Source organism: Phacochoerus africanus, chromosome 6 (genome assembly GCF_016906955.1).
Source record: "Phacochoerus africanus isolate WHEZ1 chromosome 6, ROS_Pafr_v1, whole genome shotgun sequence".
Classification (NCBI taxonomy): domain Eukaryota; kingdom Metazoa; phylum Chordata; class Mammalia; order Artiodactyla; family Suidae; genus Phacochoerus; species Phacochoerus africanus.
Window position 1 is genome coordinate 95160950 of NC_062549.1, and position 27651 is coordinate 95188600.

The 27651-nt window shown below is 54.1% G+C and overlaps 1 protein-coding gene across 4 annotated transcripts in view; it reads left to right on the forward strand.

Annotated features, from left to right (window-relative positions):
* Positions 1 to 1396: 1396 nt before the first annotated feature.
* Positions 1397 to 27651, forward strand: part of KCNN3 (potassium calcium-activated channel subfamily N member 3) — a 190298-nt gene continuing 164043 nt past the window's right edge. For 2 of the 4 annotated variants that reach the window (XM_047784444.1, XM_047784443.1), the window contains exon 1: positions 12228 to 13957. In XM_047784444.1, coding sequence (XP_047640400.1) covers positions 13049 to 13957 — 909 coding nt within the window. In that variant the 5' untranslated portion in view covers positions 12228 to 13048. Of the gene's footprint in view, positions 2058 to 12227; positions 13958 to 14762; positions 15018 to 27651 lie in introns of those variants that run through there. The other 2 variants (XM_047784446.1, XM_047784447.1) reach the window with 2 other exon arrangements.

Consider the following 27651-nt stretch of genomic DNA (forward strand, 5'->3'; position numbering starts at 1 on the left):
CGAACACGTATGGCACCCCTGCCACATGCTGGTACTGTGCTAAGCATGTCACAGCTATTACTTTGTGGGGAGACCAGATCTTTCCAGTTAGAACTTGTCCAACTCGAAGTAGGAGATACGGTCTGCTTGCTTGTCTCTGGCAATCTATTCTGGAAAATTCCAGCCTTAGTACCAATAACACACAAATCAATTTCCTCCCGTCTCGGACCCGGAATTCCAGTCTCTCAGGATCTCCTGCTCTCTTGTCCTTTCTCTCTACACTGGAAGTTCGATGGGGCAGGATCTGTGGGTCTGAGAGATCTCAACAAGCTGAAACCTTTCCGTTGGGCAAGTGGGAGCTGCTGGCCTTCTTGGCCTTTATTGAAAGATGTGGAAGAATCCCCCCTCCTACCCAATCCGTCAAAGTCAAGACTCACAGGGCGGGAAGCAGCTATGATAAGATCTCGGGGCCTGCCAGGGCAGGCTCTCAGCTCCTTTTCTCTTCTTTCCCTTCTCTGGCCCTCCTGGCTGCTTCAGAATCTTCTCTAATGGAAGTGACGTGTAGGAAGCCGCTGGCCTTTCTCACCCTCTGGGGCTCACGTTTGCCAGGTCCCGGAGCCCCCAGGAGGCTTAATCACTAGGTCTGCAGGAGGAAAAAGGCATTGTACTAAGAAAGAGGATTAGCGCTCGCCAGGCCTCCCAGGAGCCCCCATGACGGGCCACAGAGATTGCCAGAACTTGTCAGAAATTCACTTCTGGGAACACAGTTTCAGAGACAATCAGAGGTGGCAAGGTTTCCTAAATTGTAGGAAAAACTCCCCAGTTAGAATAATGGCTTATTTTTGGCATGTGTGCTTTCTGAGATGTATGGTCTCATCTCAGTCCCATTCTGAGTGTGACTTTCAAACACCAGACGGAAAAATGGTCAGGATGAGGGCACTGGGGCTTTGGAGTCTGAAAGTCAGTTATTTTAATCTTGGGCGAGTCCCCTAGGCCTCTCAGTTTCTCTTTGTGAATGGGGACAACAGGAACCAACTGGCAGAGGGTCGCAGGGTCGGTGAGAAGTGGCTGCATGTTGCCTGGGGCTTGGTAGATGCCCCCAAAAGTGTTGGTTGAATCTATTCTTTTTCTTTCTTTCATTCTTTCTTTCTTTCTATTCCTTCCTTCCTTTCCTCCTTCCTTCCTTTCTCTCTCTGTCTCTCTCTCTCTTTCTTTCTTTCATTGCTTTTTAGAGCTGCACCTGTGGCACATGGAGTTTCCCAGGCTAGGGGTCTAATCAGGGCTGCAATTGCCGGCCTACACCACAGCTACAGCAACTCGGGATCCAAGCCATGTCTGTGACCTACACCACAGCTCTCGGCAACGCGGGGTCCTTAACCCACCGAGCGGGACGAGGGATTGAACCTGTATCCTCATGGATACCAGTCGGGTTCTTAACCTGCTGAGCCACAATGGGAACTCCTGGTTGACTCTATTTCTGATCTGTGGGCCAGGCCTGGTATTGGGGCAATGGAAAGAGTGTCCTTGAGCCCACATGTTCCCTTCCCCCATCCAGTGACAGGCAGGACGAAAGTGTTCTCTCTTCTCTGGACTCCCCAGAGAATCTACTGAGCTCATGAGCAGCAAGAAAAGACTCCCAAGGTGGAGGGCAGAGGCCAGGTCTGGATTGTCCACCCGATTGCATGGAGCTCCTGTGCTTATAAAGCATGTGCCAAAATTGAGGTCTCCCCACTTCTTTAGTGTCCTTTAGAAAAACTCACCCCAGGCTCTGGAATGCAAAGGGGAGTCCCAGGCTGGGCTGTGGCTCCCCTCACAGGGGAATTCATCACTGCACCGTGTCTCACTGGCAGTGGCTGGGTCTCCTCCTGCCCCGCACAGCAGACCCCCTGCATTTGGTAAGGACTACTTTGGAGCTCCCCGTGGTCCAGGATGGGGAGTGATTTGTGGTTCTCCTGAGGTGCAGGTTGGAGTTCCACTTGGTATGAAGTCAGTGTCAGAATGACTTACCGCTAGTGCGTGTGCCTAGCCGACTGCCCTGCGCCCACTTCTGGGAGCGACCCTGTGGCCCTCTTTTCAAGGTAAGTCTTGGAATTTCCATTATAGGGTCTGGGAGGGAAAGAGCTTTCGATTCTGTTTCATTGTATTGAATGCTGGAAATTAAACAATGAGAGAAATATTGGTCCATGTGGGGATGTGGACGTCTTTGATCATGCCCGTCGTCAGTCTTTTTGGACCGTGTGTGTGTGTGTGTGTGTTTAGATCTCTCTCTGTATCATCTATATCTTTCTCTCTCAAGCGTCTTTGGGGTTTGAGTTGGGGTTTCCCTGGTCCATTCACACTCTTCCTCCAGCATGAATGCCCCCGAGGGGGTGGTTTGTAGTGGTGGTCGGGGCACCACAAGGCTAACTCTGCCTCCTAAAGGCTGAGCTCTGAGACAAGCACAGCCCACAGAAGGCCACTCTAGCCACCAACACACCTCCAGTGACTTGTAGGACCCCATGTGCTTTCCCACGGGCCCTCTTTAAAGGTTCTTGTGGCCCCTGGGGGCGCTGGAGGGTGAAGCTGGCTGTCCTGGGCAGCACGTGGCTTTGGGTTGAAAACAGAGGAAAGACCCTCCTGTTGGCCCTGAGTCTGCGTGGCTCTATGGAGTCTTGTGGTCTCAGTGACTGGGTCTGATGTGTGGGTGGGCAGCCATGGGACATGGATAGAGGTGACAATGTTCTGATTTCGAGAGAGCCCAATGGTGGATGGGAGTTCCCATTGTGGCACAGTGGAAACGAAGCCGACTAGTAACCGTGAGGTTGCAGGTTCGATCCCTGACTTCGCTCAGTGGGTTAAGGATCCAGTGTTGGCATGAGCTGTGATGTCGCAGACAAGGCTCAGATCCTGCATTGCTGCGGCTGTGGCATAGGCCAACGGCTGTAGCTCTGATTTCACCCCTAGCCTGGGAACCTCCATATGCTGCGGGTGTGGCCATTAAAAAAAAAAGAAAAAAAAAGAAAAAAAAAGGAGAGCCCAATGGTGGAGAAAAAGCCTTTGTTCTCAGGGTGGGGACAAGAATAGCCATGACGGTGTTCTGATCTCTTAGAGGGGATGTTCTTGGAGGTGATAGGCTCCGGTTCTCACGTCAGGGACAGGATTTGAGGTGACAGTCCTCTGGTCACGTGGCGGGATCCTAATGGGGGAGGCGCATGCTCCGTTCACGTGGTGGGGAAGCTAGCAATGGTGTGAATGAGCCGATCTCCTGGGGAGGATCGGTGAGGGGGGCTGTGTGGCAGTGGGGAGCGGGGGTGCTTCTGCCCACGGGGCAGCAGAGGGGCCAAGAGTCCAGCTCAGAAAAGCTCCTGGACCCATGCCTGTTCTTATCGAAGAGCAAAAGGCCTGTGAAGGTCCTTCCTGCAGACACTGCTCACACACACAGCTGTGGGGCCTCCCCTTCCCCCCCTCCTTCCCCTCAGCATCCTGCCGGAGAGACTGGCCGCAGTGATTAAGTGTCGGATTTGATGGGGATCCTTTTAAGACACACACGCTTTTCTAATTCTGGCTAAATCAACACTGGTTTTGTCGATCCAGCTATGCAGGTCGAGTTTGCTGCTTCCAATTTCAGGTGATTTCCGTCTTGTCACTCTCTCCTTCCCCCTTAGCTCATCTAATCCTCGGGCTCTTCCAGCTGCCTGGTACCTCCTGTGAGGCATCCTGCTGCCTCCTAGGCTTGGCAATTAGAGACTCAGACTCCAGCAGGGAGGGCGGCTCCGGATTATTACTGAGGAGGGAGCGCCTGAGTGCAGTGTCCATAGCAACCCTCCGGCTTTCACCTTTACCGGGAGAGAAGGAAGGCAAAGAAAGGCAGGGAGGCAGGGAGATGCCTGCCCTTTTGCATTATTCATATCAAAGTGCCGGCACGGAAGGCCTTGGCTGCGGGCTTTGCCCAGTGAATGTTGGTGTGGGGAGAGGGGACTTTTTCTCATTGACGAGCAGTGTCTTGGAGTGGAGATGTAGCTGGGAGCTTCGGTTTGGGATGCCCACAGTGAGAGAGCAGGGAGGGAGTAGATGTGCTGAGCTGTGTTCTTGGATGCCTGAAAGTTCCTGAGATGCTGGCGCTTTGAAAGGACTACATCAGGGGACCCTGATTCGGTCCCGGCTTTGTCCTTAACTAAACATGTAAGCTTAGGCAAGTCACCTCCCATCTCTGCGAGGTCTTTTTCTCTTGCTAGTAAGGTGGGGACCTAAGCATCTCTGTGGTCCATTCCCTCTCTCAGGCCTGTTAGGCTGGCTCACTTGGGACAGATAATAGGGGAAGTATATTCTTTTCCAGTGATGGACAAATTCAAAGAACTCTCCAGACAGGAGCCACCTTTGCAAAATGTTCACAAAGGTGGATCCTGGCACCGGATGTAGGCTCCTGGTCTCCACGGAAGGGGGAAGAAACTTAAGGGCGCCTTCGGTGGTTCGAGATGGCCCTCCGCCTCCCGAGGTGCCCGGCGTGCGGAGCTATGTGCACTTACCACCAGCAGAGGTCGCCACACTCCTCGTAAATCCGCCGCAGGTTGCTGGGCCCCAGGTGGGTGAGCATCAGCGGGGGGCCTCAATCTCAGAGCCCGAGCTGGGCGCGGAGCTGCCCCGTACCTTCCCGCTTGAGCTGCCACTGGCCAACGGGAGTCTGGGGAAGGCTGAAGGCGCCGGCTGGCTTAGAAGGCTCTCGCCCGGGTCACCAGCCAGGCTCTGGGGATCTGTCCTTCACTCTCGACTCTGACTGAAGGAGGGTGGTTCAGCAGGGGCCACAGAGTGTGCTGCCCCCCTCCGTGCCTGGGGCCTGGGGCTTCCCTGGTTCTGGGCCCTCTCTTGGGCAGCTTAGGGGCCGGCTCTGGGTTTGGGATGCCGTTAGAGATAATGTTTTTCTCGGAGCCTTTTGGGACTGGGACTAGGAGGCTGCCTTAATCAGTAAATCTTAATTGAGAGCATGCTCCATGCCATGCACTGGGGATTCAGCAGTGGATAAGACAGACAGAAATGCCACCTGAATTTCTGGTTGGAGCTGGGAAGGGTGCCATCAACTACACTGCAGTGTGGAGCTGGGAGCCCACACACCCGCCCACCCAGGACAGGCCAGCCATGGGCTCTCTCCACTGACTTAGCCCTGAGCAGACAGGTCCCTAGGACCTGCCCCAAATCCAGGGATGAGAGTCAGATGCTGAGTATTGGCCAAGCAGGGTCTCCATGGGCTCTTCCTCACCCACCAAGGTCATCAAGGTCCTTGCACTTGCCTAATCTACCTAGGTAGCACTTTACAGTTTGCAAAGTGTGTGCCCCTAGAACCAACTCTCTGTGAGCCTGGCAAGACATCATAGTGACAAGATGTTGGGGCCCTGTGCCCATTTTCCATGTATTCTTTCCAGATACTGTATCAGCACTTTTTATTTGTCCTTTGACCTCTCAAATAAACGTTCCCATCCGGACTGAATCATCTGGGCAAAACAGCAAGTTCTCACACCAAAGCCATGGAGAAAGGGTCAGGAGAAGCACTTTGAAATGTATCTCGATTGTCACAAAACAAGAAAGGCATGACTGGAGTTCCCGTCGTGGCGCAGTGGTTAACGAATCCGACTAGGAACCATGAGGTTGCGGGTTCGGTCCCTGCCCTTGCTCAGTGGGTTAACGATCCGGCGTTGCCGTGAGCTGTGCTGTAGGTTGCAGACGCGGCTCGGATCCCGCGTTGCTGTGGCTCTGGCGTAGGCCGGTGGCTACAGCTCTGATTCAACCCCTAGCCTGGGAACCTCCATATGCCGCGGGAGCGGCCCAAGAAATAGCAACAATAACAACAACAACAACAACAAAAAAGACAAAAGACAAAAAAAAAAAAAAAAGAAAGGCATGACTGGGTCTAGTTATATAGGCTCAGGCTTATGCCATGTGGTCACTGGCAGGAAGGTGGCAGCCTTAAGGGAGATGGGTTGAATTTCCAGCCAAGGCTGCTCCCAGCAGCCCTGCCTGCCTGCCCCACTCTGTCTTCTCTCCATGGCCAAAGACTGGAATCGTCACCCTCCCTTTAGACAGGTCTCCATGGAGCTATTCTTTTGAAACCTACCCCCATCCCTTATTGTTAGAGGGGGTTTCATGGAGAACTTGGGCGGGCAGGAAGAATGCTTCCTCTGGAAGGGGAAGAAGCCCAGTGGCGGTGGCTGAATGGGGAGGGTGACCTGCAAGTGGACAGTCCTCTTTGGCTCAGGGTGTGGCTTCTTGCCTCCATTGAGAACGAAAGCAAGCCATTTGCCTTCTCCAAAACTTAACTCAGTTTCCCCATCTGTAGAGTGGGGATTCTAATCTAACCCCACGGGTTTGTTGGGACCGCATATGTACAGATCAGGCCCTCAGTGAATGCACCAGGGCGTGAGATGTTGAGCTGTATGTCTCTTTTGTAGCGAAACGGAGACAAGGCTCAAAAGTTGTAGTTGTTTTCCACCAAAGCAGGATCCTGGAGGAGATGGTATGAAGAGCTGTTGGTGGGTAGCCTGGAGGCAGGTGAGATGTGCTGTGGTTCTGTCTCATTTTTTTTTCTCCCCACTTTTTAGGGCCATACCCGCAGCATATGGAGGATCGCAGGCTAAGGGTCCAATCGGAGCTGTAGCTGCCAGCTTACACCACAGCCAGCAGTGGGGGATCTGAGCTGCGTCTGCAATCTACACCACTGCTCTTGGCAATGCTGGATCCTTAACCCACTGAGCGAGGCCAGGGATTGAACCTGCAACCTCCTGGTTCCTAGTCGGATTCATTTCCGCTGTGCCACAACGGGAACTCCCTGTCTCCCTTTTTCTGCTGTGGCTTGGGGAAGCATGGGTGGGGTTTAGTTAGGCGAGTCCTCACCTCGGGGTCTGGGTGTTCAGGGATTCAGAGAAAAGAATGGGTGAGAGACCTATGCTTACAGATTGGCACTCGTTGTGGCCAGCGGCGTAGGTAAGGGGAAGGCACTGTGTCCAGGGTCAAGGTGCCCTGAACTCTCACTTGTGCAGAAATTCACTCACTTCCTGACTCAACAATCAGGGTGTGGGGTGAGGTGCAATGGGAGTGTGTATGTGTTTTACAGTTTACACCCCAGGCTCCTGTCACCAAGGAGCTTATGGTGTAAATTAAAAACAGGGGAGAAAAGGCATGTACACAGACGATGCCAATACAAAGCCAGAGGTGAAAAGTATCCCCAGAGAGGTACAAATAAAGTGCTAAAGGAATGCAGAAGAGGGAGATGATGGCAAATGAGGGAGAAGGAGCAGGAAGGAGGGCGGGGGTCTGGGAGGGCGTTGTGTGGAGGCAGCATTGTGCCCTCCTGAAATAACCCTTCCTGAAATTCTAGAAGGACTGGACACAGCAAGGGCTGGAGTGGCATTGCAGGCAGCACTAATGGAGACGAAAGAGCATGAGTCTAGGGGTGGGAAGCATCCAGGTTCAACTCCATGACTCACTGGCGATCCTGGGCAAGTCACTTCAACCTTTCTGCACTTTGGTTTATGGGAGTGAGAATGTCAAGGGTTGAGCAGTAGAACCTGCCTGGCTTGCCTTCCTGGCTACTAGGAGATGCACGTGGAGTACTTTATGTGAAAACAGTTGGGGAATTCTAAAGTCCTATGCAAACACAGGGTTTAAAATAAAAAAAAACAAAACAAAACAAAAAACAAAACTCCATTGATTGATCCAGGAACAAAACTCCTGGATAACAACACAAAAATGATCGAACCTGGGTGGGCTAATGAACCGTTCGGCCCAGTGCTGTCTCTGACCCAACCACCCAGGGTCTGAGGGAGGCGTGGTTGATCTTTATGCTACTTCTGTCCCTGGAAGGTTAAGATAGCCCTTAAACACCACTAGCTTTCCTAAAAATTCCACTATTGTCTGTCATTTTGTCTAAACTCCATCTGTCTGTCTATCCATCCATCCATCACCTGCCCGCCTACCTACCCACCCATCAACCCATCCATCCATGCACTCATCCATGCAGTCATCCATCCATCCATCCACTCATTCACCTATTTATCCATCAATCCGATAAACCTATACTGAGTATATCCATGGCCAGATACCCTGCTCAGTGCTAAGGATACAGAAAGAAATTGGACCCCTTCTCTGTGCTCAAGAAGTCCACAGCTTCGTGGGAAAGACAGTCATATAAACCACGTCATTATTTTTCTTACTTTTTTTTTTTTCTTTTTAAGGCCACACCTGCGGCATATGGAGTTTCCCAGGCCAGAGGTCGAATCAGAGCTACAGCTGCTGGCCTATGCCACAGCCACAGCAACGCAGGATCTGAGCTGTATCTGCAACCTACACCACAGCCCACGGCAATACCGGATCCTTAGCCCACTGAGTGAGGCCAGGGATGGAACCTGCAACCTCCTCATGGTTCCTAGTCAGATTCGTTTTTGCTGCACCATGATGGGAACTCCACTTTTCTTAAACCCATTTTCAATCAGCCCTGCGTTTGAGGGTAACAAATTCCACAGACCATAGATTATATGATTTTAAAGCTGAGTGATCTTAGAGAAATCATCTATCTCACTTCACTGATGGGGAAATTGTGGTTATTATTTACTGTGGAAAGTGTTATGACTTCCTCTTATTTGCCTCCAAATCATCTCTCCAAGATTTCAAGTTCTGTTCAGTTTAGTTTAGTTCAATGAATCTTTATCAAGCATCTATTATGTGCCAGGTTCTGTGCAAGAGCTGTAGATCCAGGGATGGAGAAAACATCATTCCTGCCCTTAAAGAGGTCACAGTCTAGGGGGACAAGAACACACAAAGACATAACAGCTATACTGTTTGATAAAGATGGGGGTACTGCACATACAGAAGAAGGGCCTGCTCTGGATTTGGGGAGCTTGGGAGAGACTTCCCGGAAAGAAGACCTGTGAGCCCAGTCTTGAAGGGCAAAATGCAATGCGTTAGATGAAGAAGTGTGGGAAGGGCATGCCAGGCAGAAGGAATAGCATGGGTAAAGGCATGGAGATATGATATAGGGTGGCTTATTGGATGAAGTACAAGAAGCGAGTATTTTGGGGGGAGTTCCCACTGTGGCTTAGCGGAAACAAATCTATCATCCATGAGGTTGAGGGTTCATTCCCTGGCCTCGCTCAGTGGGTTAATGATCTGGCGTTGCCGTGGGCTGTGGTGTAGGTTGAAGATGCAGCTCAGGTCTATCGTTGCTGTGGCTGTGGTGTTGGTTGGAGGCTACAGCTCTGATTCAACCCCTAGCCTGGGAACTTCCATGTGTGGCGAGTGCGGCCCTAAAAAGACAAAAAAAAAAAAAAAGCAAGTATTTTGGGGCCTTAAAGAGGGAAGTGGTGAGGAGTTCCCGTCGTGGCGCAGTGGTTAACGAATCTGACTAGGAACCATGAGGTTGCGGGTTTGATCCCTGGCCTTGTTCAGCAGGTTAAGGATCCGGCGTTGCCATGAGCTGTGGTGTAGGTTGCAGACGCAGCTCGGATCCCACGTTGCCATGGCTCTGGTGTAGGTCGGCACCTACAGCTCCAATTGGACCCCTAGACTGGGGACCCCCATATGCTGAGGGAGCAGCCCTAGTAAAGGCAAACACACACACACAAAGAGGGAAGTGGTGAGAAGTGAATGTGGAAAGGAGGGCAGGGGCAGAGCAACAGCACACCTGATGTGGAGCTGGTGTGTCCAAAGGCCACCTTTACCTTACTGGGTTTGGTGAGCCTGTCCTTGTTCACTTTCTCTGTACTCTCTGGAATGAGAAACTACACCACACCCCCTCAGCCTTCATCTTGACAGACTTAAGAGGCCTGATTTGCTTGAGAGAAGAGTCCCTTCTTCAAGGTGTGGACTTGGACATGAAGGAAAACGTCAGCCCTGATTTGTGGGGTTTGCCCATTCCTGTGGTGTAAACACTCTCATCATTGGTGATTTCAAACTATCAACGTGACAGCTCTGGTCATAGAGCTGGGAAGAGATACGCACCATTGTCTTTTTTTTTTTTTTTTTTTTCTTTTTAGGGCTGCACCTGTGGCAGGTGGAGTTTGGGTAGAATTGGAGCTGTAGTTGCTGACCTATGCCACAGCCACAGCAATGCAGGATCCGAGCCCTGTCTGTGACCTACACCACAGCTCATGGCAATGTCAGATCCTTAACCCATGGAGCGAGGCCAGGGATCGAACCCACAACCTCATGGTTCCTAGTCAGATTCGTGTCTGCTGAGCCACGAGGGGAACTCCACATCACTGTCTTTTATGAGCCAGTACCAGCCAGCTCCAGCACACCAGCTTCCGGCCTGCATGTGTAGTCTGGTGAGATAGTCCACTCATACTGACTTGCAGGATGTAGGGGCCCTTATCGCTCCCATTTTATAGAGTGGGAAGCTGAGGCTCAGAAGGCCACACAGCCACTGCCAGTAGGAGAGGGGCTCCAGCTGGGCAGTCTGACTCCAGAGCCCCAAATGTTACCATGACACCATTCTCTTCCTATTCTAACAGGGTAGTTGTATCAAGGGGCGTGAGCTGCATCAGTGGTTAACGAATCTGACTAGGAACCAGCCCTTTTCTAGATGAGTCTCTAATCAGTCTTTGGCTCTGGTAGATAATCCTCTCCAGGTGTTTCTCATACCAATCCATGTGAGCACAACATACTGAGCTCCCAGTTCCCACTGGATCCAGCTGGAAGGGCCAGGGGATCTGGGGGCAGGAGGCTGGCTCAAAAGGGTAAACTGAGAAGAAGACAGGTATTGGTGGTGGAGCGGGCACAGAAATACCCAGATCTGGAATCTGTCCTTAAACATGGATTTTCCACAGCCCAGATGCTGCTTCCAGCAGAGAGGAGTAATACTAGCAGCACATTTCTGCTGCTGACAACACAGTACTGATAATTTATTAGGAAATCATTGAGCCTAAGGATATGATCTGGAGCCTTAACCAAATAGGTGGCTCTGTTTAGGGATGGAAGGAGGAGAACCAAGAAGACAGAAGGGAAGGGGAGGGAAGGCAGGGAATGCTCGAGGGTGTGGGGTGTGGGGGGGTACTCGAGGGCCAGCATGGGCGTGGGAGGACACATGAGACCCAAGGCTTGTGTCTGAGCCCCAGAGCTATGACTTATAGTGCCAGGGGTGTGACCCTGTCACTGATAATAATAACAATAATCAAGATTATCTTATGTCATTATAATTACGCAGGTTTCTGGGGTTGTGGCTTTCAAGTAATCCTTAGCTCTCAGGCATTAGGGCTGATAGAGGATTGGAGAGGTGAGAACTGGCATACAGAGGATAGCCTGGGCTCCTTAGGGGGGAGCTTTGCCCCTCCATGACCTGGCCACTTGGCGCTCACCATTCAGGAGAGCTGCTTTAGAACCTCACTGCGTGTGTGCACGTGTGTGCACGTTTGTGGGCCAGGGAGAGCACACCTATGTACACGTCGTGTGCACTTGCATATGCGTATCTTTCCTCCTCTTTCCCCTTCCTACCAGAGGCCAAGGGGTGATGGGAGACACAGGAGATATGCAGGAAGACGCTGCCCCCTAAAGCCCCAGGTGTGCCTGGGGAATCTCATCATGGCCCCCTCCTCACTGACCCGTGGGTCTGCTGCACTTAGAACTGGAAGTGAATTCAGCTGGGGCCCCATCTCTTTTGGAACGCCCTTTGCACACAGTGGGAGCTTAATAAATACTTGATGATGGCTCTGAACCTGGGAAGCCAGCAGCTGTTCCCAGCTCTGACTCTCAGAGCTGCTTGGGACAGGTCAGGGGGGTGTGACCACAGGGGGGTTTCAGTCTTCCTGCCAGACCCTCCTGTGACTCCAAGTCTGCCAGAGTCACAGTCCACATCACACATCGTGCTTTGGGGAGGCCGGTTCTTCCTCCACAGCCTCTCTCTGGCTCGTTCTCATCCATCGTTTGAGCAACATTTATGGAGCAACCACTCTGCCCTGAACATCATCATGGAATGGCATCCTGGGAGATGGTATGGGAACTGTGGGGTTAGACTGGCCCAGGTTGGAATTCTAGCAGCCTTAATTACAAACAAGGTGACAGCTGGCAAATTACATATCTGTGCCTGAGTGATTTTTTTAAAAACGGGTTTTATCTGTAAAAGGAGAGTAATGACATCATCTTCATAGGGTTGATGTGAGGCTTAGAAATAACAGATGCTCCTGCTCACGTACTGCAGGCAGTTCAGTCAGTGAGCTTGTCTACCTGGAGTCAGTTGGATGTGGATGCCCTCTGCTTCTGTGACCTTGAGGTTGTTACTCAGTATCTCTGAGCATCAGTTGGTGAAATGGCAACACGATGCCCACCTCCGTGGGTGTCTGGAGGTTGTAGCTGGATAATATGTGTGAAACAACCTATGGCAGACCCTGGCCATTAATAACTGTCTTCCTGCCTTTTGACCTCTTATCCGGGTGCATAGCGCCCCTCCGTAGGACGACCTCGGCTCCTCCTCCCTGCCCCCCGCTGCCTCGTGCGCTTACATCCCGGATCGCCGTGGGCTGCCGGGTTTCTGCCATACCTGTCATAGGAAAGAGGGCAGCCGCTCAGCTCCAGGGTGGCGAGCGGAAACTACAGTTCCCAGCCCTCGCTGCGCTGCCGCCAGGGCAGGGAGCGGAGCGCGGCAGGCCCCTCCTCCGGGGAGGAGCCTATGCTGGGGGGCGGAGTTAGGAGGTGGTTGGAGAGTTAAGCCAAGCCAATGAGACCAGCTGCTAATAAGTGGGCTTGGCTTACCCTATAACAGTGGCAGGAGGAGGAGAGCGAAGCTATTGAGCCAGCGAGGAGTGAAGCTGAGCCTGGCCTCACACGCTCCTGGAGGACCACCTCCTGAGACAGAGTTCTTTTTCCCCCTTCTTCTTCTTTCTCCAAGCGCCCCTCCTGCCCTCCCTCCGTGCCCAGTACAATGCATTCTTGAGTGGCAGCGTCTGGACTCCAGGCAGCCCCAGAGAACCGAAGCAAGCCAAAGAGAGAGGGCTGGAGCCAAGACACTCTGGTGGGGGAGCTTGGATGCCTGGCTTTCTTTGAGGACATCTTTGGAGCAAGGGTGGCTTTGGGGTGGGGGGCTGTGCTGCAGGAAATCCAGCCAGGCCCCAAGATGGACACTTCTGGGCACTTCCATGACTCCGGGGTGGGGGACCTGGATGAAGACCCCAAGTGCCCCTGTCCATCCTCCGGGGATGAGCAGCAACAACAGCAGCCGCCGCCGCCGCCACCGCCGCCGGCACCACCAGCAGCCCCTCAGCAGCCCCCGGGACCCCCGTTGCAGCCTCAGCCTCTGCAGCTTCAGCAGCAGCAGCAACAGCAGCAGCAGCCACCGCATCCCCTGTCTCAGCTCGCCCAACTCCAGAGCCAGCCCGTTCATCCCGGCCTGCTACACTCCTCTCCCACTGCTTTCAGGGCACCCCCTTCGTCCAACTCCACCGCCATCCTCCACCCTTCCTCCAGGCAAGGCAGCCAGCTCAATCTCAATGACCACTTGCTTGGCCACTCTCCAAGTTCCACAGCCACAAGTGGGCCTGGTGGAGGCGGCCGGCACCGGCAGGCCAGCCCCCTGGTGCACCGGCGGGACAGCAACCCCTTCACGGAGATCGCCATGAGCTCCTGCAAGTACAGCGGTGGGGTCATGAAGCCCCTCAGCCGCCTCAGCGCCTCCCGGAGGAACCTCATTGAGGCTGAGCCCGAGGGCCAACCCCTCCAGCTCTTCAGCCCCAGCAACCCCCCCGAGATCATCATCTCCTCCCGGGAGGACAACCATGCCCATCAGACCCTGCTCCACCACCCCAACGCCACCCACAACCACCAGCACGCCGGCACCACTGCCAGCAGCACCACCTTCCCCAAAGCCAACAAGCGGAAAAACCAAAACATTGGCTATAAGCTGGGACACAGGAGGGCCCTGTTTGAAAAGAGGAAGCGACTGAGTGACTATGCTCTGATTTTTGGGATGTTTGGAATTGTTGTTATGGTGATAGAGACCGAGCTCTCTTGGGGTTTGTACTCAAAGGTAGGGGCTGCAGTTTCTCTTTATACCTTGAACAAAAGGCATATGTAGGTAGAGAGAGAGAGAGAGAAATGAGAGACGAGAGAGATCGGGGGAGAGAGAGAGGTGGTGGTGGTGGTGGTGGTGGGGAGAGGCATTGGCTCCGTTATATTGAACACTCTTAACTTCCCATGGTTTTCCTGCTTAATCCTGGGAGAATTCATTCCTTGCTTTCTTGGGGGGGGGCTGGACACCCCACACGCTGTGTCTCATTTGCAGACTCTGTGTTAGGGAGGATTAAAGAATCCCTTCTGAGAAATCATCTTTCCTCCCGGCTCACTCGTACTAAAGCATAACCCAGCAGCTTAACGCACCAATTAATTACACTCTGCCTTGATGTGCTTGCCAGTTCTGTGACTTCCCCTCCTCTCCTCCCCTCCCCTGCTCCACTCCATTTTCCCCGAGGATAAAAAAGAAATAAATGTCTGGGGAGGGGGTGGGGATTCCATGCCAGCCCCTTCTCTGTCTTCTCCCTCTCTTCCCAAGTTTCTGTTTCCCTCCTCCTTCCTGAGAGACTTAGGGCAAAAGAGAAAAGCACCCGTGACTCCAGTCTCCTGGGGGCATGGGGTAAAAATACAGGCTGAGGAAATCAGCGACTCTTTCCCTTAGGAAAGAGGACTCAGAATAAACCTGCTGCTGCCTCGTAAACATCCCCTGATAAAAATGGCTACAGGTGTTACCCAGGCAGAGCAGATGGGCGCCACCTTGGCCTCAGCTGGGGGTGGGGGTAGTGCCTCCCCCTCGGATGGCATGACAGGGCTTCCTGGGCGTCCCCGAGAGCCCGCGCCCCCGGCTCAGCCCCAGTTCTCCCCTCCCACCCCAACTCTTTCTTCTGGGGATAAATAAGGATGAGTGTGTGCGCGAGTGTGTGAATGCGCTCCCTGATGGAGAACGGGCGGCACCAGCTTTAGCGGGGGAGCTGGCCCCACTGCTCCATCCTCGGTCCAGTCTCAAGACGGAGGGGGTTTCCCTTCCAGAGAGGGTTTGGAAATCGCGTCCTCCAAGGGAGTGGGGCTTGAGGAAGGTGGGTTTCTGTCGAAGCTCTGCTGGCTGGGAGCCCTCCTGCTGTGAGCTGGGAGGTTTGGAGACCTGGGGAGTTACTGGGCAAGTGGATTTTTTTCCCACTCTACACTTCACCCCTGATTTGTTGGTGTGTGTGTGCACGCTTGTTGCTGCTTGCATTTCTCTACTTGTCATTTTGGGCAGGGGGTGGCTGGGCTGGCCAGCGGGTAGCTGGGAGGGGTTCAGCTGTTGGAGGTTTCAAATAGAGCTTGTTTCAGGCTGGGCACAGCTGCTGCGAGACTGTCACATTCCTTGTTGAAATCCAGCCGCAAAAACCTAGGAGGTGCTGATCGGATTTCCCCCATTCCCAGCCTTTGGCTCACTCGCTCCAGCAGGGGATGGGCCGATGTACCCGCTTGGGGAAGGGGTGGGGCAGACCTGTCAGACGACCTGAAGAGCCAGGATCAAGACTTCCAGGCGGAGGGTCCCCCAGGCACCTGGCTGCTCCGAGAGGACTGCTTCAGCCCAGGGCAGCTCCTGGAAGCTGCCTTCCTGGAAATAGCTCCAGGATTTCAACCCCTAAGTGAGCCAGAGCGAGCGGGGTTTCCCCTGGAATCGCAGCTCACTTAGTCATTCCCTGTAATGAGCCTCGGAATCTGTGGGTCTTTCTGCTTGCATCCTTCTCCCGCTGAGCGCTCCAGGAGCGGGGGGCCACCAGCCTCGGCAGGCCTGGCAGCCGCCCTAGGTACGACCCCAGCTCCCTCCAGGCACCCTCTGGGGACCAGGAGCCCATGCTGGGGAAACAGATGAAGGTCCAAGCGCCGGGGGTGGGGTGGGGAGAAGGGGCAGGACCAGTTCCCTCTCTTTCAGTGAACTGGCTGGTCAGATCTCTTTAGGGAAGGCCTTCCCAGAGACAGCCCCTGGGGGTGGGAATGGTCTACGCACATTTGTCTTAATGCCGTGGGAGGGTTGCTGCTGGGCAGGAAAGGACCGGGAGCAGGTGCCTCCCTAATGGGGTATTCAGGGAAAGGGGCTTTCCTAGAGCCGGAGAAAGCGGACTCTGATGGGAAGGAAGGGAGAGGTGAGCCAGGGGGCCAGGCTTCACCTAATTTTAAATTGATGACCCTCTGGCTGATGGAAGCATGGAGGGGGCAGCCACGGGGAAAATCTTGCTTGCCTCAGCTTGTGAGGGGGCCACTTCCTGTGCACTTGGGGTGGGTACTGGTTGTGATGAGCAGGGCTCGCTTTAACCGGCTCCCCTGCTCCCCCGCCCTTTCATCATCTATCCACCTTGACACTGACTCATCATGAAACGAGTATTTTCTGGGTGTCAAGAGGGCATAGGGCAGCTCTCCCCTCTTCTCTCCTGGAGGCACGCAGGATCATTTTAAAGACTCAGACCAGAGTTTGAAGCCCAGCTCTGCACCATCAGTGCAGTGCGCTCCATAAGGACCTCTTGTTATTGTTTCTATGATGAGGAGAGGAAAGGAGATGTCCTTTTCCTCTGTTAATTTACCTCTGGCTCCAGAATTAGTTGGGGCCTTGATAGCTTGGGAAGTAAGACTTGACAGCGGAGAGAAAAGTTGTATCTTGGAGGCGAGCCATTCTGAGAAGGGACTGGGTCTGCTGACGGGAAACCACCTGTAAACATGGGTCTGTTGTGGGGCAGATGAACATCCGATCCCCAGCCTTGCAGACAAAATGGACTCTGTTGTGACAAGAGGGTTCATGTCAGAAAGAAGAGTCATTAGCTGGGGGCGGCGACCCAGAGGCATTCCGCGGACCCTGGGGAGAGATGTGTGATGGTCTCTCTTGCTGGAGAGCTCTGTGTATCTGATTGGCTTTGCTGACCCGTCTGGAAACTGGAGGATGGACGGGGTGGCCTCAGGCACCCCACCCCAATTGGGTGGCTCTGCACTGATGGTGGCAGTTCTCCCTCAAAGGTCATGGGGAGAGGGACACACTTTTTCTCCCCAAGTGATGACTGCTAACCTCGTGCCTGAGCAGAAGTTCTCTGCTCCTTGCTCTGCCGTGACTTTCCTGTCTGCCTCTCTTGGCGGATGTCTCTCCCTGGGGGAGGAATTCCCCACCCAGGCCTGGCTCTCTTGAGAAGGAACATGGCATGTCCTCTGAGCAGAGTCAGTTCATGCAAAAGGAAGCCAGCTGGGGGAGAGAAGAAATCAGGCCCAAATGGTCCTCGGCTCCCCTCTCACAAGCCACAGGTGATGATAGGGGATGGAGGATGGGCCAAGGTGGGGCTCAGGCAACAGGAGGGCTGTTTATGATCATGTCCAAGGCCATGGCTCCTGATGGTCCTGGCTTAGCCCTGTGCCAAACGAGGGTCCTGGTGTTTTCTTTTTCTTTTTTTTTTTTTTTGCTTTTTAGGGCGGCCCCCGTGGCACATGGAGCTTCCCAGGTTAGGGGTCCAGTGAACTGTAGCCGCCGGCCACAGCCACAGCCACAGCAAATGTCAGATTTAAACCACATCTGTGACCTACACTGCAGCTCATGGCAACACCGGATCCTTAACCCACTGAGCAAGGCCAGGGATTGAACTTGAGTCCTCATGGATGTGAGTTGGATTCGTTCGTGCTGAGCCACAATGAGAACTCCTTCCAGGTGTTTTCTTTAGAGATAGATTTACCATCAAGGGCTTAGCCACCGCGATGGGGCCAGGTCTAGAGGTTGAAGAGTCTTGGTGACGTTGTGTCTGTCACACTGGGGCTGGTCGGGATGAAGGCGTGAGGATTTGGGGAGCCCTTGGTGTGCTGTGTATTCTTTCAGAGCTGGTTTGGGGCACACCCACTCTGTTGTCTCACACTGCTGGCTGTGCTCTCTCCACTGGGTCTGGAGAGAGTTGGGGGTGGGCAAGCCCCTCACCCCCGCCTTGCCATCCTGCTGCTGGCTGAGCCAGTGCCTCCATCCAGCTGGCAAGTCATCGGTGGGCCTTGTTTCTCAGGGATCTCAGGCATCGGGCTGTGGGGTCAGCCTGGGGGAGACTGGGAAATGCTGGGGCAGCAGGGTGGCTCTCTGTTTCCACCAGTTCAGCACGACCTCAAACCACTTCCCCACCCCCGGCCTCACAGTCCATCTGAGTGTCACCTCCCAGGCTAAGCCGATCCTCTGCCCCCGTTCTGCCCCGCTCCTGCCCTCACCACCAACTTCCTGCTTCTTTGCTCTTCCCGCTGTCCCTGGGGGCCTTGTTGCTGGGGGTCACCCAGGCTGCGGGCAGAGGGCACCCAGCGGGTCTGCCGGGCTTTCCCGGGCCACCCTGTCTCCTCTTCTGTGTGGTTCCTTTCTAGTTACTCTTCCTTCCTCAGACCACCTTGCAGGAGGCCACCCTGGAAAGGGCAGCCTTCTCTGTATGCTCTGCCCTGGCCATTCAAAGAGGGTGGGGTCCCTTAGGGCCAACTTGTATCTCTTGGCTGGCCTCCCAGAGGTCCACCCCCAGCTTCCTGTCTGGATGCTTGAGTGGGATCACTGGTCCCAGCTCTCCTGTTCCCCTGTCCTCTCTGGTCAGGGAGGTTTTGTCTGTGGAAGGGTACAGCAGCACCCAGGGCTCTGCTGGGCGGAATGGTCTACACCTCCCACCAGACCTGGGAGCTGCTTTGGGGGAGGTGGGTGGCCTTGGGGGGACGTCCTGATGTTTGGGAGCAGATGCCTCAGGGCACTAGTATGTGTGGTTTCAAGTCTGTCGGGAAAGCAGACATTGGGCCTCCTAGTGGGATGACCCTGCAGGACAGGGTTGCAGAAGGCAGGAGACTCTTTATAAGCCATTGGCTGGAGGCGGGAGCCTGGGAGTCAGCTACCGAGGCCCCAGGCATATATTTTATCATCACAGGTCACACCGAGTGTCTTGGCTCCAGAGAGGCTCTGGGAGCATGAAAACGAGCCCCTTCTCCCACCCAGGGTGGTGGTAATTCTATTTATAACCTGTGCGGACAGTCTGTAAATGAGTCAAACATTTGTAACCCACAGAAGGGACAGCTAACTTTTATATATGCTTCTCCTTTGCGTGTCATGCCACTATTTATAACTGTCCCGGGGGAAAGACTTCATAATACATCCGGACTTCCCTTCCCCATGGGCAGCGCTCCCCGCTGCTCCAGCCCTGGCATGGTCGCTGGGGCACTTATCGGCTGCACAGGCTAATTAAGAAGCTAGTGCATGGCCTTGTGTTTCCCGTAGTGAGTGTGCGCGGGAAGGGGGATTTGTGAGGCCAGGGTGCAAAGATCTGCTCTCAAAAATGCAAAGAAAAACAAAATGAAAAGGAATTGGAGTAACCTCTGCGGTGAAGCCAAGACCCAGAAAAGGATGTAAAATCAGAATTGAGAGCTGGGGTGGTGGTGCAGTGTTTTTTTTTTTTTTTAAATTAATGATTTTTTTCCCCCCATTATAGCTGGTTTACAGTGTTCTGTCATTTTTCTCCTGTACAGCAAGGTGACCCAGTCACACAGACACATACACATTCTTATGTTGCAGTTTTTTGTAAAGCACATTTGGGGAAAGAAAACGAGTGAGAGAGAGCGAGCACTGGGGGTCGTGAGGGGCGGCCGCGTGGCGATGATATAGACCTGGACGTTTGTTCCTTTGTAGCTGTTTTTCTTCTCTTTCTTTGAAAACCCCAAAGACAGAGAGAGAGAGAGGGAGAAAGATGCCTTTTAGTCCTCTTTCAATAATGAGGGTGGGGAATTCTAAGAGAGCGCTGTTCTCCGGAGCTGTGGGGAGGAAAATTCTAGTGCCTTTTTTTCCTGGGGTGGAAAGTCCGGAGGAGGCTGATGGGTTTGGGGGTTCCCCTCCCCCCACCTTGTCATTCCACCCCCAGGGGCTCAGCTGGGATCGAGAGAGCAAGGAGGGAAGGGGGAGCCGGGGGCAGGGACCACCCTGCCTCATGCCTGGCCTGGTGCCGCCTTGGCCATGAATGCAGCTGGGAGACGGGGAGGTGGGGACCGCTGGTGTGGCCCTGGGCGGGCTTTGCTCTTGAGAGTCCTGGACGTGGGGGGTGGTCATGGCCCCCTTTGCAGATGAAGCCACCCAGCCAAGCTGACACTGCCAGTGGGTGGTGGTCCTGGAGTAAGAACCCCGGCCTGTGGGACTCCCAAGTTAGGCCTTTTCTTTCTCCTGCTGCTGCTGCTGGAGAAATTGCTTATCATTCTTGAGACAAATCAAGGTTTGTGGGCCTGGGATGCAAAATGTTGGGATGGGAGGAACTTTCTGGAGAGAGAGGCAGGCGGTGGCTTGATGGAGGATGGGAGATACAAGGGCAGGTACCCAGAGGAGATGGGGTGGGGGTGGGGCGGCCAGGACAAGGTGTGGGGACCCTGGGTGCAGCCTGGGTCCTGGGTGGGATGTGACCAGGCCTCCCCTGAAGGTCTGGTAACAGTGCCCAGGGGTGATGCTGGCAAAGCTGAGAGGGTGGCAGGTGTGGGAATGAGAGACAGGAGCCCGTGCTGGGAAGGCCAGGATTGGCGGGCTCCAGTGGCAGCCCTGCAGCACGTGCCCAGCCCCTGAGAGCCAGCAGGCTGGAGCACTTCCGCCACAGCCCCCTGGCCTCTTGGTCTCTCCCCCTTGTCCTCCCGTTGCCCCTCCGGCCCCCTCCTCCAGCACTGGCTAAGGCTCCTGCCTGGGGTGACCCACGTGGGCTCGGCATCTTACATCATACAAGGTGGTTCCAGGTTTGTTGTCCCTCAGGGTACCCGTTGCAGTCCCAGGAGTCATTCTAGTCTGAAGTAGTTACAGATGAGGAGTTCCCGTCATGGCACAGTGGTTAACGAATCCGACTAGGAACCATGAGGTTGCGGGTTCGATCCCTGCCCTTGCTCAGTGGGTTAACCATCCGGCGTTGCCATGAGCTGTGGTGTAGGTTGCAGACGCGGCTCGGATCCTGCGTTGCTGTGGCTCTGGCGTAGGCCAGTGGCTGCAGCTCCGATTCGACCCCTAGCCTGGGAACCTCCATATGCTGCGGGAGCGGCCCAAGAAATAGCAAAAAGACAAAAAAAAAAAAGTGAAGTAGTTACAGATGAGAAAGCTGAGCTGCATCAGGGTTGAGTGGCTCACTCCCAGTGCCCAGTAAGGAGAGATGATTCTAGAACCCGAGCTCAGATCTCCAGCGAACAGCTTGTCTCTCTGTCCCCAACCCCACCACAAACCTCTGCTGGGGATTGGAGTGAGGGAAGCTTCACGGGCTTCCCCATCCCTGCTTCTAGAACTTACTTCTTCATCTTCGAGTCCCAGTTGCCTACTTCCCTGAGGGAGGCTTCATGTAGCCCCGTCAGTGGCAGTTAGTGTTACTGAAAGGCCTGTTCTTGCTTTGAAGGGGCCCTGAGGAGGTGCGGCCACCTCCTGCTTCTGATTTGCTGTGTGGCCTTTGTCATGTCCCTGGGCCTCTCTGGGTCTTTGTTTCTCTGGCTTAAAAATGAGAGCTGGGCTGTGAGGCCTCACTCCCTTCCTGCTCTAGAGCTGTCTGATTCCACCTAAGGTGCATTTGTGTCCATTGCCAAGATAGCAAACTGTAGCCCTCCAGCTCCTGTTCTCATGGGGTGTCGGGCCTACACCCAGGCTCCGTCCCCCCAGGCTGGGCCGCAGTTTCTGCTGGCGGTGTTGGGAGCCCTGAGGAAGAAGGCAGTCTTGCGGGATGTTGGAAGGCTCCCTGCAGGAGGTTGGTGGCTCCTGAAGGATTAGACAGACCAAGACGGCAGGGTCACGGGCAGGGTGTCTTTCTGAGAGTGAGAACTTTGGCGGCAGGGGTAGGAGTGGGGGTCGAGGGGTGGTTGGGGGTGGGGGATGGAGGGTGGGGGGAGGGTGTGGAGCGAGGAGAGCACAGACCTGGGGCAGCTTGGAGTTCTCACATGTGGTGTCTCCAGGGGCAGGTAGGGAGGAGAAGGAAGCCTGGGATTGGATATTTAGTTGATAACTGTAATTGCCAGGGGCTCAGAGTCCGGCACCCTCAGGTCCCGAAGACCCGCTGCTTTTCCTTTTTCAAAGGCCATGCCGACTGGCAGAGCCAGCCTGGCACGGCATCTGTGGCTGTGGGCTGTGGGTTGGCACCCAGACTCTGGGTTTGCAGCGTGCTAGGGGTGGGTCCTCAGGGTGTTTACTGAGCCTGGAGCCTGTTTCTCAGATGTTCAGAGGGACTCACAGTCTCTGCCTGTAGCATAGCGCCCGGATCAGAGCCGGGCATACACGGAGCCTTGACGTCCGCCAGCTCTTGCTTTTATGGGAGCAGTGATTAAAGAGGCTCCTGTGAGCCCAGAGACACCCAGGGGGCCGTGGAGGGCGCAGGTGTGCGTGTCATTCTCCACACAGGTGGCTGTCAAAAGAGGCTCCCGGAGAGGTGACACATGCGGGACATGCCCCCTTTCTTCCAAAATCAAGTGGCCTCCCCTTGGGTCCTGTTTCTGGCTGGGTCCCTGTGGGTGAGTCTGCACAAGGAAGAGGGAAGCAGGGTGTTCCCTGGAAGGTGGAATTGTGGGGGCGGCCTGGCCTGGGCTCCTGGAACCTTTTTACCTCGTGGGACCCAGTTATTCTACACTCAGCGTCAGTGATCTGTGGCCTGGGCACAGCTCGTTGGGTGTGGACCTGCAAATCGGACAGGTGGAGAGAGAACAAAAATAAGCCCAGGGAGCCAGGCCAGAGGCTGAGAGGCCCGGAGGAAGGTCAGGGGGACACGCGATGACCAGGCAGAATGAGGCAGGGAGCACAAGATGACAGGGGAAGGCCAGCCAGGCGGCTGTCAGAACTGGGAAAGAAAGGAAATGCTTATGCTTCCCTGATGTGTCTTCTAGAGAACACAGTTTTGGAATTCCCGTCGTGGCTCAGCAGGAATGAATCTGACTCGTGTCCATGAGGATGTGGGTTCGATCCCTGGCCCTGCTCAGTGGGTTAAGGATCCTGCATTGCCGTGAGCTTCGGTATAGGTGGCGGATGCAGCTTGGATCCTATGCGGCTGTGGCAGGCAGCTGCAGCACCGATTCACCCCCTAGCCTGGGAACTTCCATACACAGTCCTAAAAAGGAAAAAAAAAAAAATAGAGAACACAATTTTACCTTTGAGACTTGCAGTGGGGTGCCTTGAATTCCAAAGGATGTGGGAGCTTATGAATCAAGGCTCTCCCTACCTGTTCTGCTCTGGCAGGTGGTAATTTTCCCAACCAGGCACCATGGGACACGAAGAGCAGGTGGATCGGGGAGGGACCAGGGGGTAGGGTTCACCTGGTGAGAAGGCCGTTTTTTTTTTTCACAGGACCTGGTCGCAAGGTAACCAGAGTTGTATTCTGAACAGAGCTGTGGTGACGCTAAATGAACAACATGCAAATGATGTGTGAAATAATATGCAAATAGGCATCTGTTATTTTTGAGTCAGCTTGTCGGGCATTTTTCTTAAAGGACAGGCATGGTGCTTAGTGTCAAATGAACAGGAAAGCTGTCTTGAGGGATGCTCAGTAGGGGATGAATGGCCTGGTGTCTGCCCCTCAGAGCTCACAGGCACCAGGCCTGCCAGCCAGCATCTACAGGAACCATTGTTTGGTGCTTTGCATGAGTTGCTAGATGGAGAAGCCCAGAAAGCTGGGGGTCTTGGCCAGGAGCATCCCGCAGGCAGGGAGGGGGAGGAGGCAGGAGACGTGGTGGCAGAATAGAAGGAAGAGACCGCACAGGGGGCAGAGGGCTAATTCTGGCCTGGCCCCTTGCTGCTCGGTGACCATTAAGGCCAGTGACTCAAACTCTCTGAGCCTCAGTTTCCCCATCTGTAAATGGAGCGAGCAGCATTCCCCAGCCCGCTGAGAACTAAACGTGATAATGGTTAGGTAAGTGGCCAGCCCAGTGACTGGCACATCCCAGGCTGCCAACAAATGGCAGTTCTTCCTAGCGCCTTTGCCTGAGTTGGCACCTGCCCGCATCCTTGCAAGGTTCCACCAGCAGGGATTTTTTTTGTGCAGCCTTTTCTCCCTTTTAAGAAGATTTCTGGTTTGAACAAATTGGGGCTTAGCCATTTTCGCTCTTTTCTGGCTTCCATCGGGTAGGATGCTGGATTGCTCAGCCAGTCCCCGAATAGCTCCCACACGTGGGGATGCCCGGAGCCACGGGCACAGGTGACGTCACCTTCGTCCAAGATGAGGGTTTGGGCTGGCCATGTTGCTGTGGGTCAGGCTGCTGCCTTTGGAGGAGCTCAGAGCTGGATGACATTGGTGGGTTGACCCAGGGGAGGCCTCCTTTGGGCTGCTGCTGACGTATCTGGCCTAGTGTGGTGCCTTACCTCCCTGAATGCCAAGCTTCATGGGCTCAGCAGATCTACCAGCCTGGGCACGCATGGCCCCTGTGCAGGCCTCCCACCTCAGTGAGGAAGGCAGGGCAGGGATCATCCTCCTTTTGACGGCACCCCAAGGCCCAGAGAAGTTATGGGACTTGTCTCAGGCCACTTAGCATTGGGAGTGGCAGGGGTGCAGCTGGCATCTAGGAATTCTGGGTTGTAGTCCCACTGAAGATCGCTACTTGGCAGGCCCTATTCTAGGTTCCAGGAGCGCAAAGGTCTGTGCCATTAAGGATGCGGGGCAGCTCTGGGGGTCTCTCCTCAATGAAATGTGTTGCTTTCCGCCTTTTCTTCCTGAAGGAGCTCAGGCTTTCAACACAGAACTGGGTTCAGATCCTTACCCTTTGCTCTTGAGCGTGTGGCCTTGAACAGTGGTGTCTTTATCTGGCAACTGGGGTTATCCGTCCTTTTGCCGAGAGTGGAGGCCGGGCATTCAGTTTGGCAGAGACTTGGCCCCTGGGGGCTTTCTGGTCCAAGCTGGTCCATGACATGGTTTGCCATGCTGTTTCTTACGAGACTCAATGGCCATGGGATCAAATGAGGCCCCTTGGAGCTGGGTCCATGACTCCCCGCCCCTCCTGCTCCAGGCTGGACCAGGCGTTCGGCTCTGCCAAGCTGCTCTCCCTGCTCCTGGGGGAGTGATGGTGCTGAGCCGGGTGGGAGGACATTTTGGCAGAAGACACCAGACTGGTCCCTGCTGCGTGCCAGTGATGGAAATATCCCTCAAGAGTGAAATGAAGTTGTTGTGAGCCGAGAGCAAGTCCAGGGCGTAGGTTGAGTCATGAGGGTTTCCTCGCAGGTGGAGGGGACCATCTATAACGCTTCTGTCCTCAGCCGCTCGGCAGAAGGCGCCATGCTCCCCAAATGGAAATTCTTTCCCCTTCCATAAAAATGACTCCAAAGCAATGCTGAGTTTTATTTTTTTGTCTTCTTCTTTTTTTTTTTTGGTCATTTAAGGGCTGCACCTGTGCGGCACATGGAGGTCCCCAGGCTAGGAGTCGAATTGGAGCTGTAGCCACTGGCCTACGCCACAGCCACAGCAACGCCAGATCTGAGCCGTGTCTTCGACCTACACCACAGCTCACGGCAACGCCGGATCCTTAACCCACTGAACGAGGCCAGGAATCAAACCTACAACCTCATGGTTTCTAGTTGGATTTGTTTCCACTGTGCCTCAACAGGAACTCCTCCAAAGCAACACTGAGCTTTAGCAGTGAAAAAAATGGGCAGATGGATGAGGGGAAGAAAACATTTATCAAGTGCCTACTATGTGCTTTCATGCACGCCTCTCATTTATTCCTCACAATAATCCTTGTTTTACAGATAATCAACCCGAGGCTCAGAGAGGTTAGGTGACTTGCTCAGGGTCTCACAGCCAGGAAGTGGTGGACTTGGGACTTGAACCCAGGAGGGTCAAAGTGCATGCCCTTTGTGGCAGACGGGCTTTTGCAGATCACCTCCTGGCCTGGGGCTCTTTCGCACCAAAAAAGTGTGGTTTGTGTTCTCTCCACCCTTGCCCACCCCACCCTCTTTGGTATTTTGCCACCTGCACGGTCGCACTGGCCTCACCAGAGCCTCAGTGGATGGTTGGAGCTCTGAGGGAGGAGAGGGAGGTAAAAGCTGTCAGTTTAGACATAGAGGCTTTTTGGACCTCTAGGAGCTTGGGGTACGCTGGGGCCTAGGATGGTCTCCCGTGGGCTCTGGAGGGGTCAGCTAAGCCGTCAGCAGAGATGCTTTGGTGTTCTTGTCCCGGCTCTGCAGCTTCCTGGCTGTGCAAAGTGGATGAGAAAATTGATCTCCATGAGCCTCAGTTTCCAGATCTGTGAATAGGGATGGCAATGTGTGTCATGAGGGGCCCATGAGACAGGACCCAGGACTGGGCTCATGGTAAAGGGCTGGGGAAATGCCAGCTGCTTTTATCATTAATGTTCTCGCTGTGTTTTATGCTCTGAAAACTCCAAACACAGGAGTTCCTGTCGTGGCTCAGCGGTTAACGAATCTGACTGGCTTCCATGAGGACACAGGTTTGATCCCTGGCCTCCCTCAGTGGGTTAAGGATCCAGCATTGCCGTGAGCTGTGGTGTAGGTCACAGACGTGGCTCGGATCTTGTGTTGCTGTGGTGTAGGCCGGTGGCTATGGCTCTGATTTGACCCCTAGCCTGGGAACCTCCATGTGCCATGGGTATAGCCCTAAAAAGGCAAAAAGCCAAAAAGCCAAAAAAAAAAAAAAAAAAAAGAAAAGAAAAAACGCTAAACACAGACTTATTCACCAAAACCCAGAGAACTAGGTAGAATCCCTGTCTTTGTGCCCCTTCCTGGAAGGATCATCTGGACAGCAGGCATCTCCCTGGGCCCATCCCATTTCATGCACGTTCTAGGACCTTCTGCCCTCCCCTTTCTCTGTTGATCCCACTCCATGTCTATTCCGGGACACTCCTCAACTCATCTGCCTCCCAAGCCCTTGGTCTTTCATGGAGAACTACTCTTGAGGGGTGACAGGTGTCAGGCTGGCTCTAGGGGTTCAGACTTAACAAGACATGGCGCTCCAGGCTGGTGGGGGAGGCAGGCGCTGAACAGTTATGACAGGTATGGTGAGAAGTGTTTTGTTCTGTTTTGTTTTTTAGGGCCACACCTGCGGCATATGGAAATTCCCAGGCTAGGGGTTGAATCGGAGCTGCAGTTGCCGACCTACACCACAGCAACTCAGGATCCCAGGATCCCAGCCACATCTGTGACCTGCAGCTTGCAGCAATGCCAGATCCTTAACCCACTAAGCGAGGCCAGGAATGGAATAGACATACTCATGGATACTAGTCAGGTTCTTAGCCTGCTGAGCCTCAATAGGAACTCCCTACAGTGGGAGGGTTTTTTTTTTTTTTTTTTTGTCTTTTTGCTATTTCTTGGGCCGCTCCCGCAGCATATGGAGGTTCCCAGGCTAGGGGTCGAATCGGAGCTGCAGCCACCGGCCTGTGCCAGAGCCACAGCAACGCTGGATCCAAGCCGAGTCTGCAACCTACACCACAGCTCACAGCAACGCCGGATCCTCAACCCACTGAGCAAGGCCAGGGACCGAACCCGCAACCTCATGGTTCCTAGTCGGATTCGTTAACCACTGCGCCACGACGGGAACTCTGACAGTGGGAGTTTTTATTTAGATTTTTTGGCTGTGGCATGTGGAAGTTCCCAGGCCAAGGATTGAACCTGAGCCATAGCAACGGCAATGCCAGATCCTTAACCCTCTGTGCTACAAGGGAACTCGGTATGGTGGGAGTTTTCTAGGAGACAAAATCACACACAAGTGTGTGTTGGACTTGACCCATAAAGCTGAGACTCGAGTCTCTGGTTCCTTC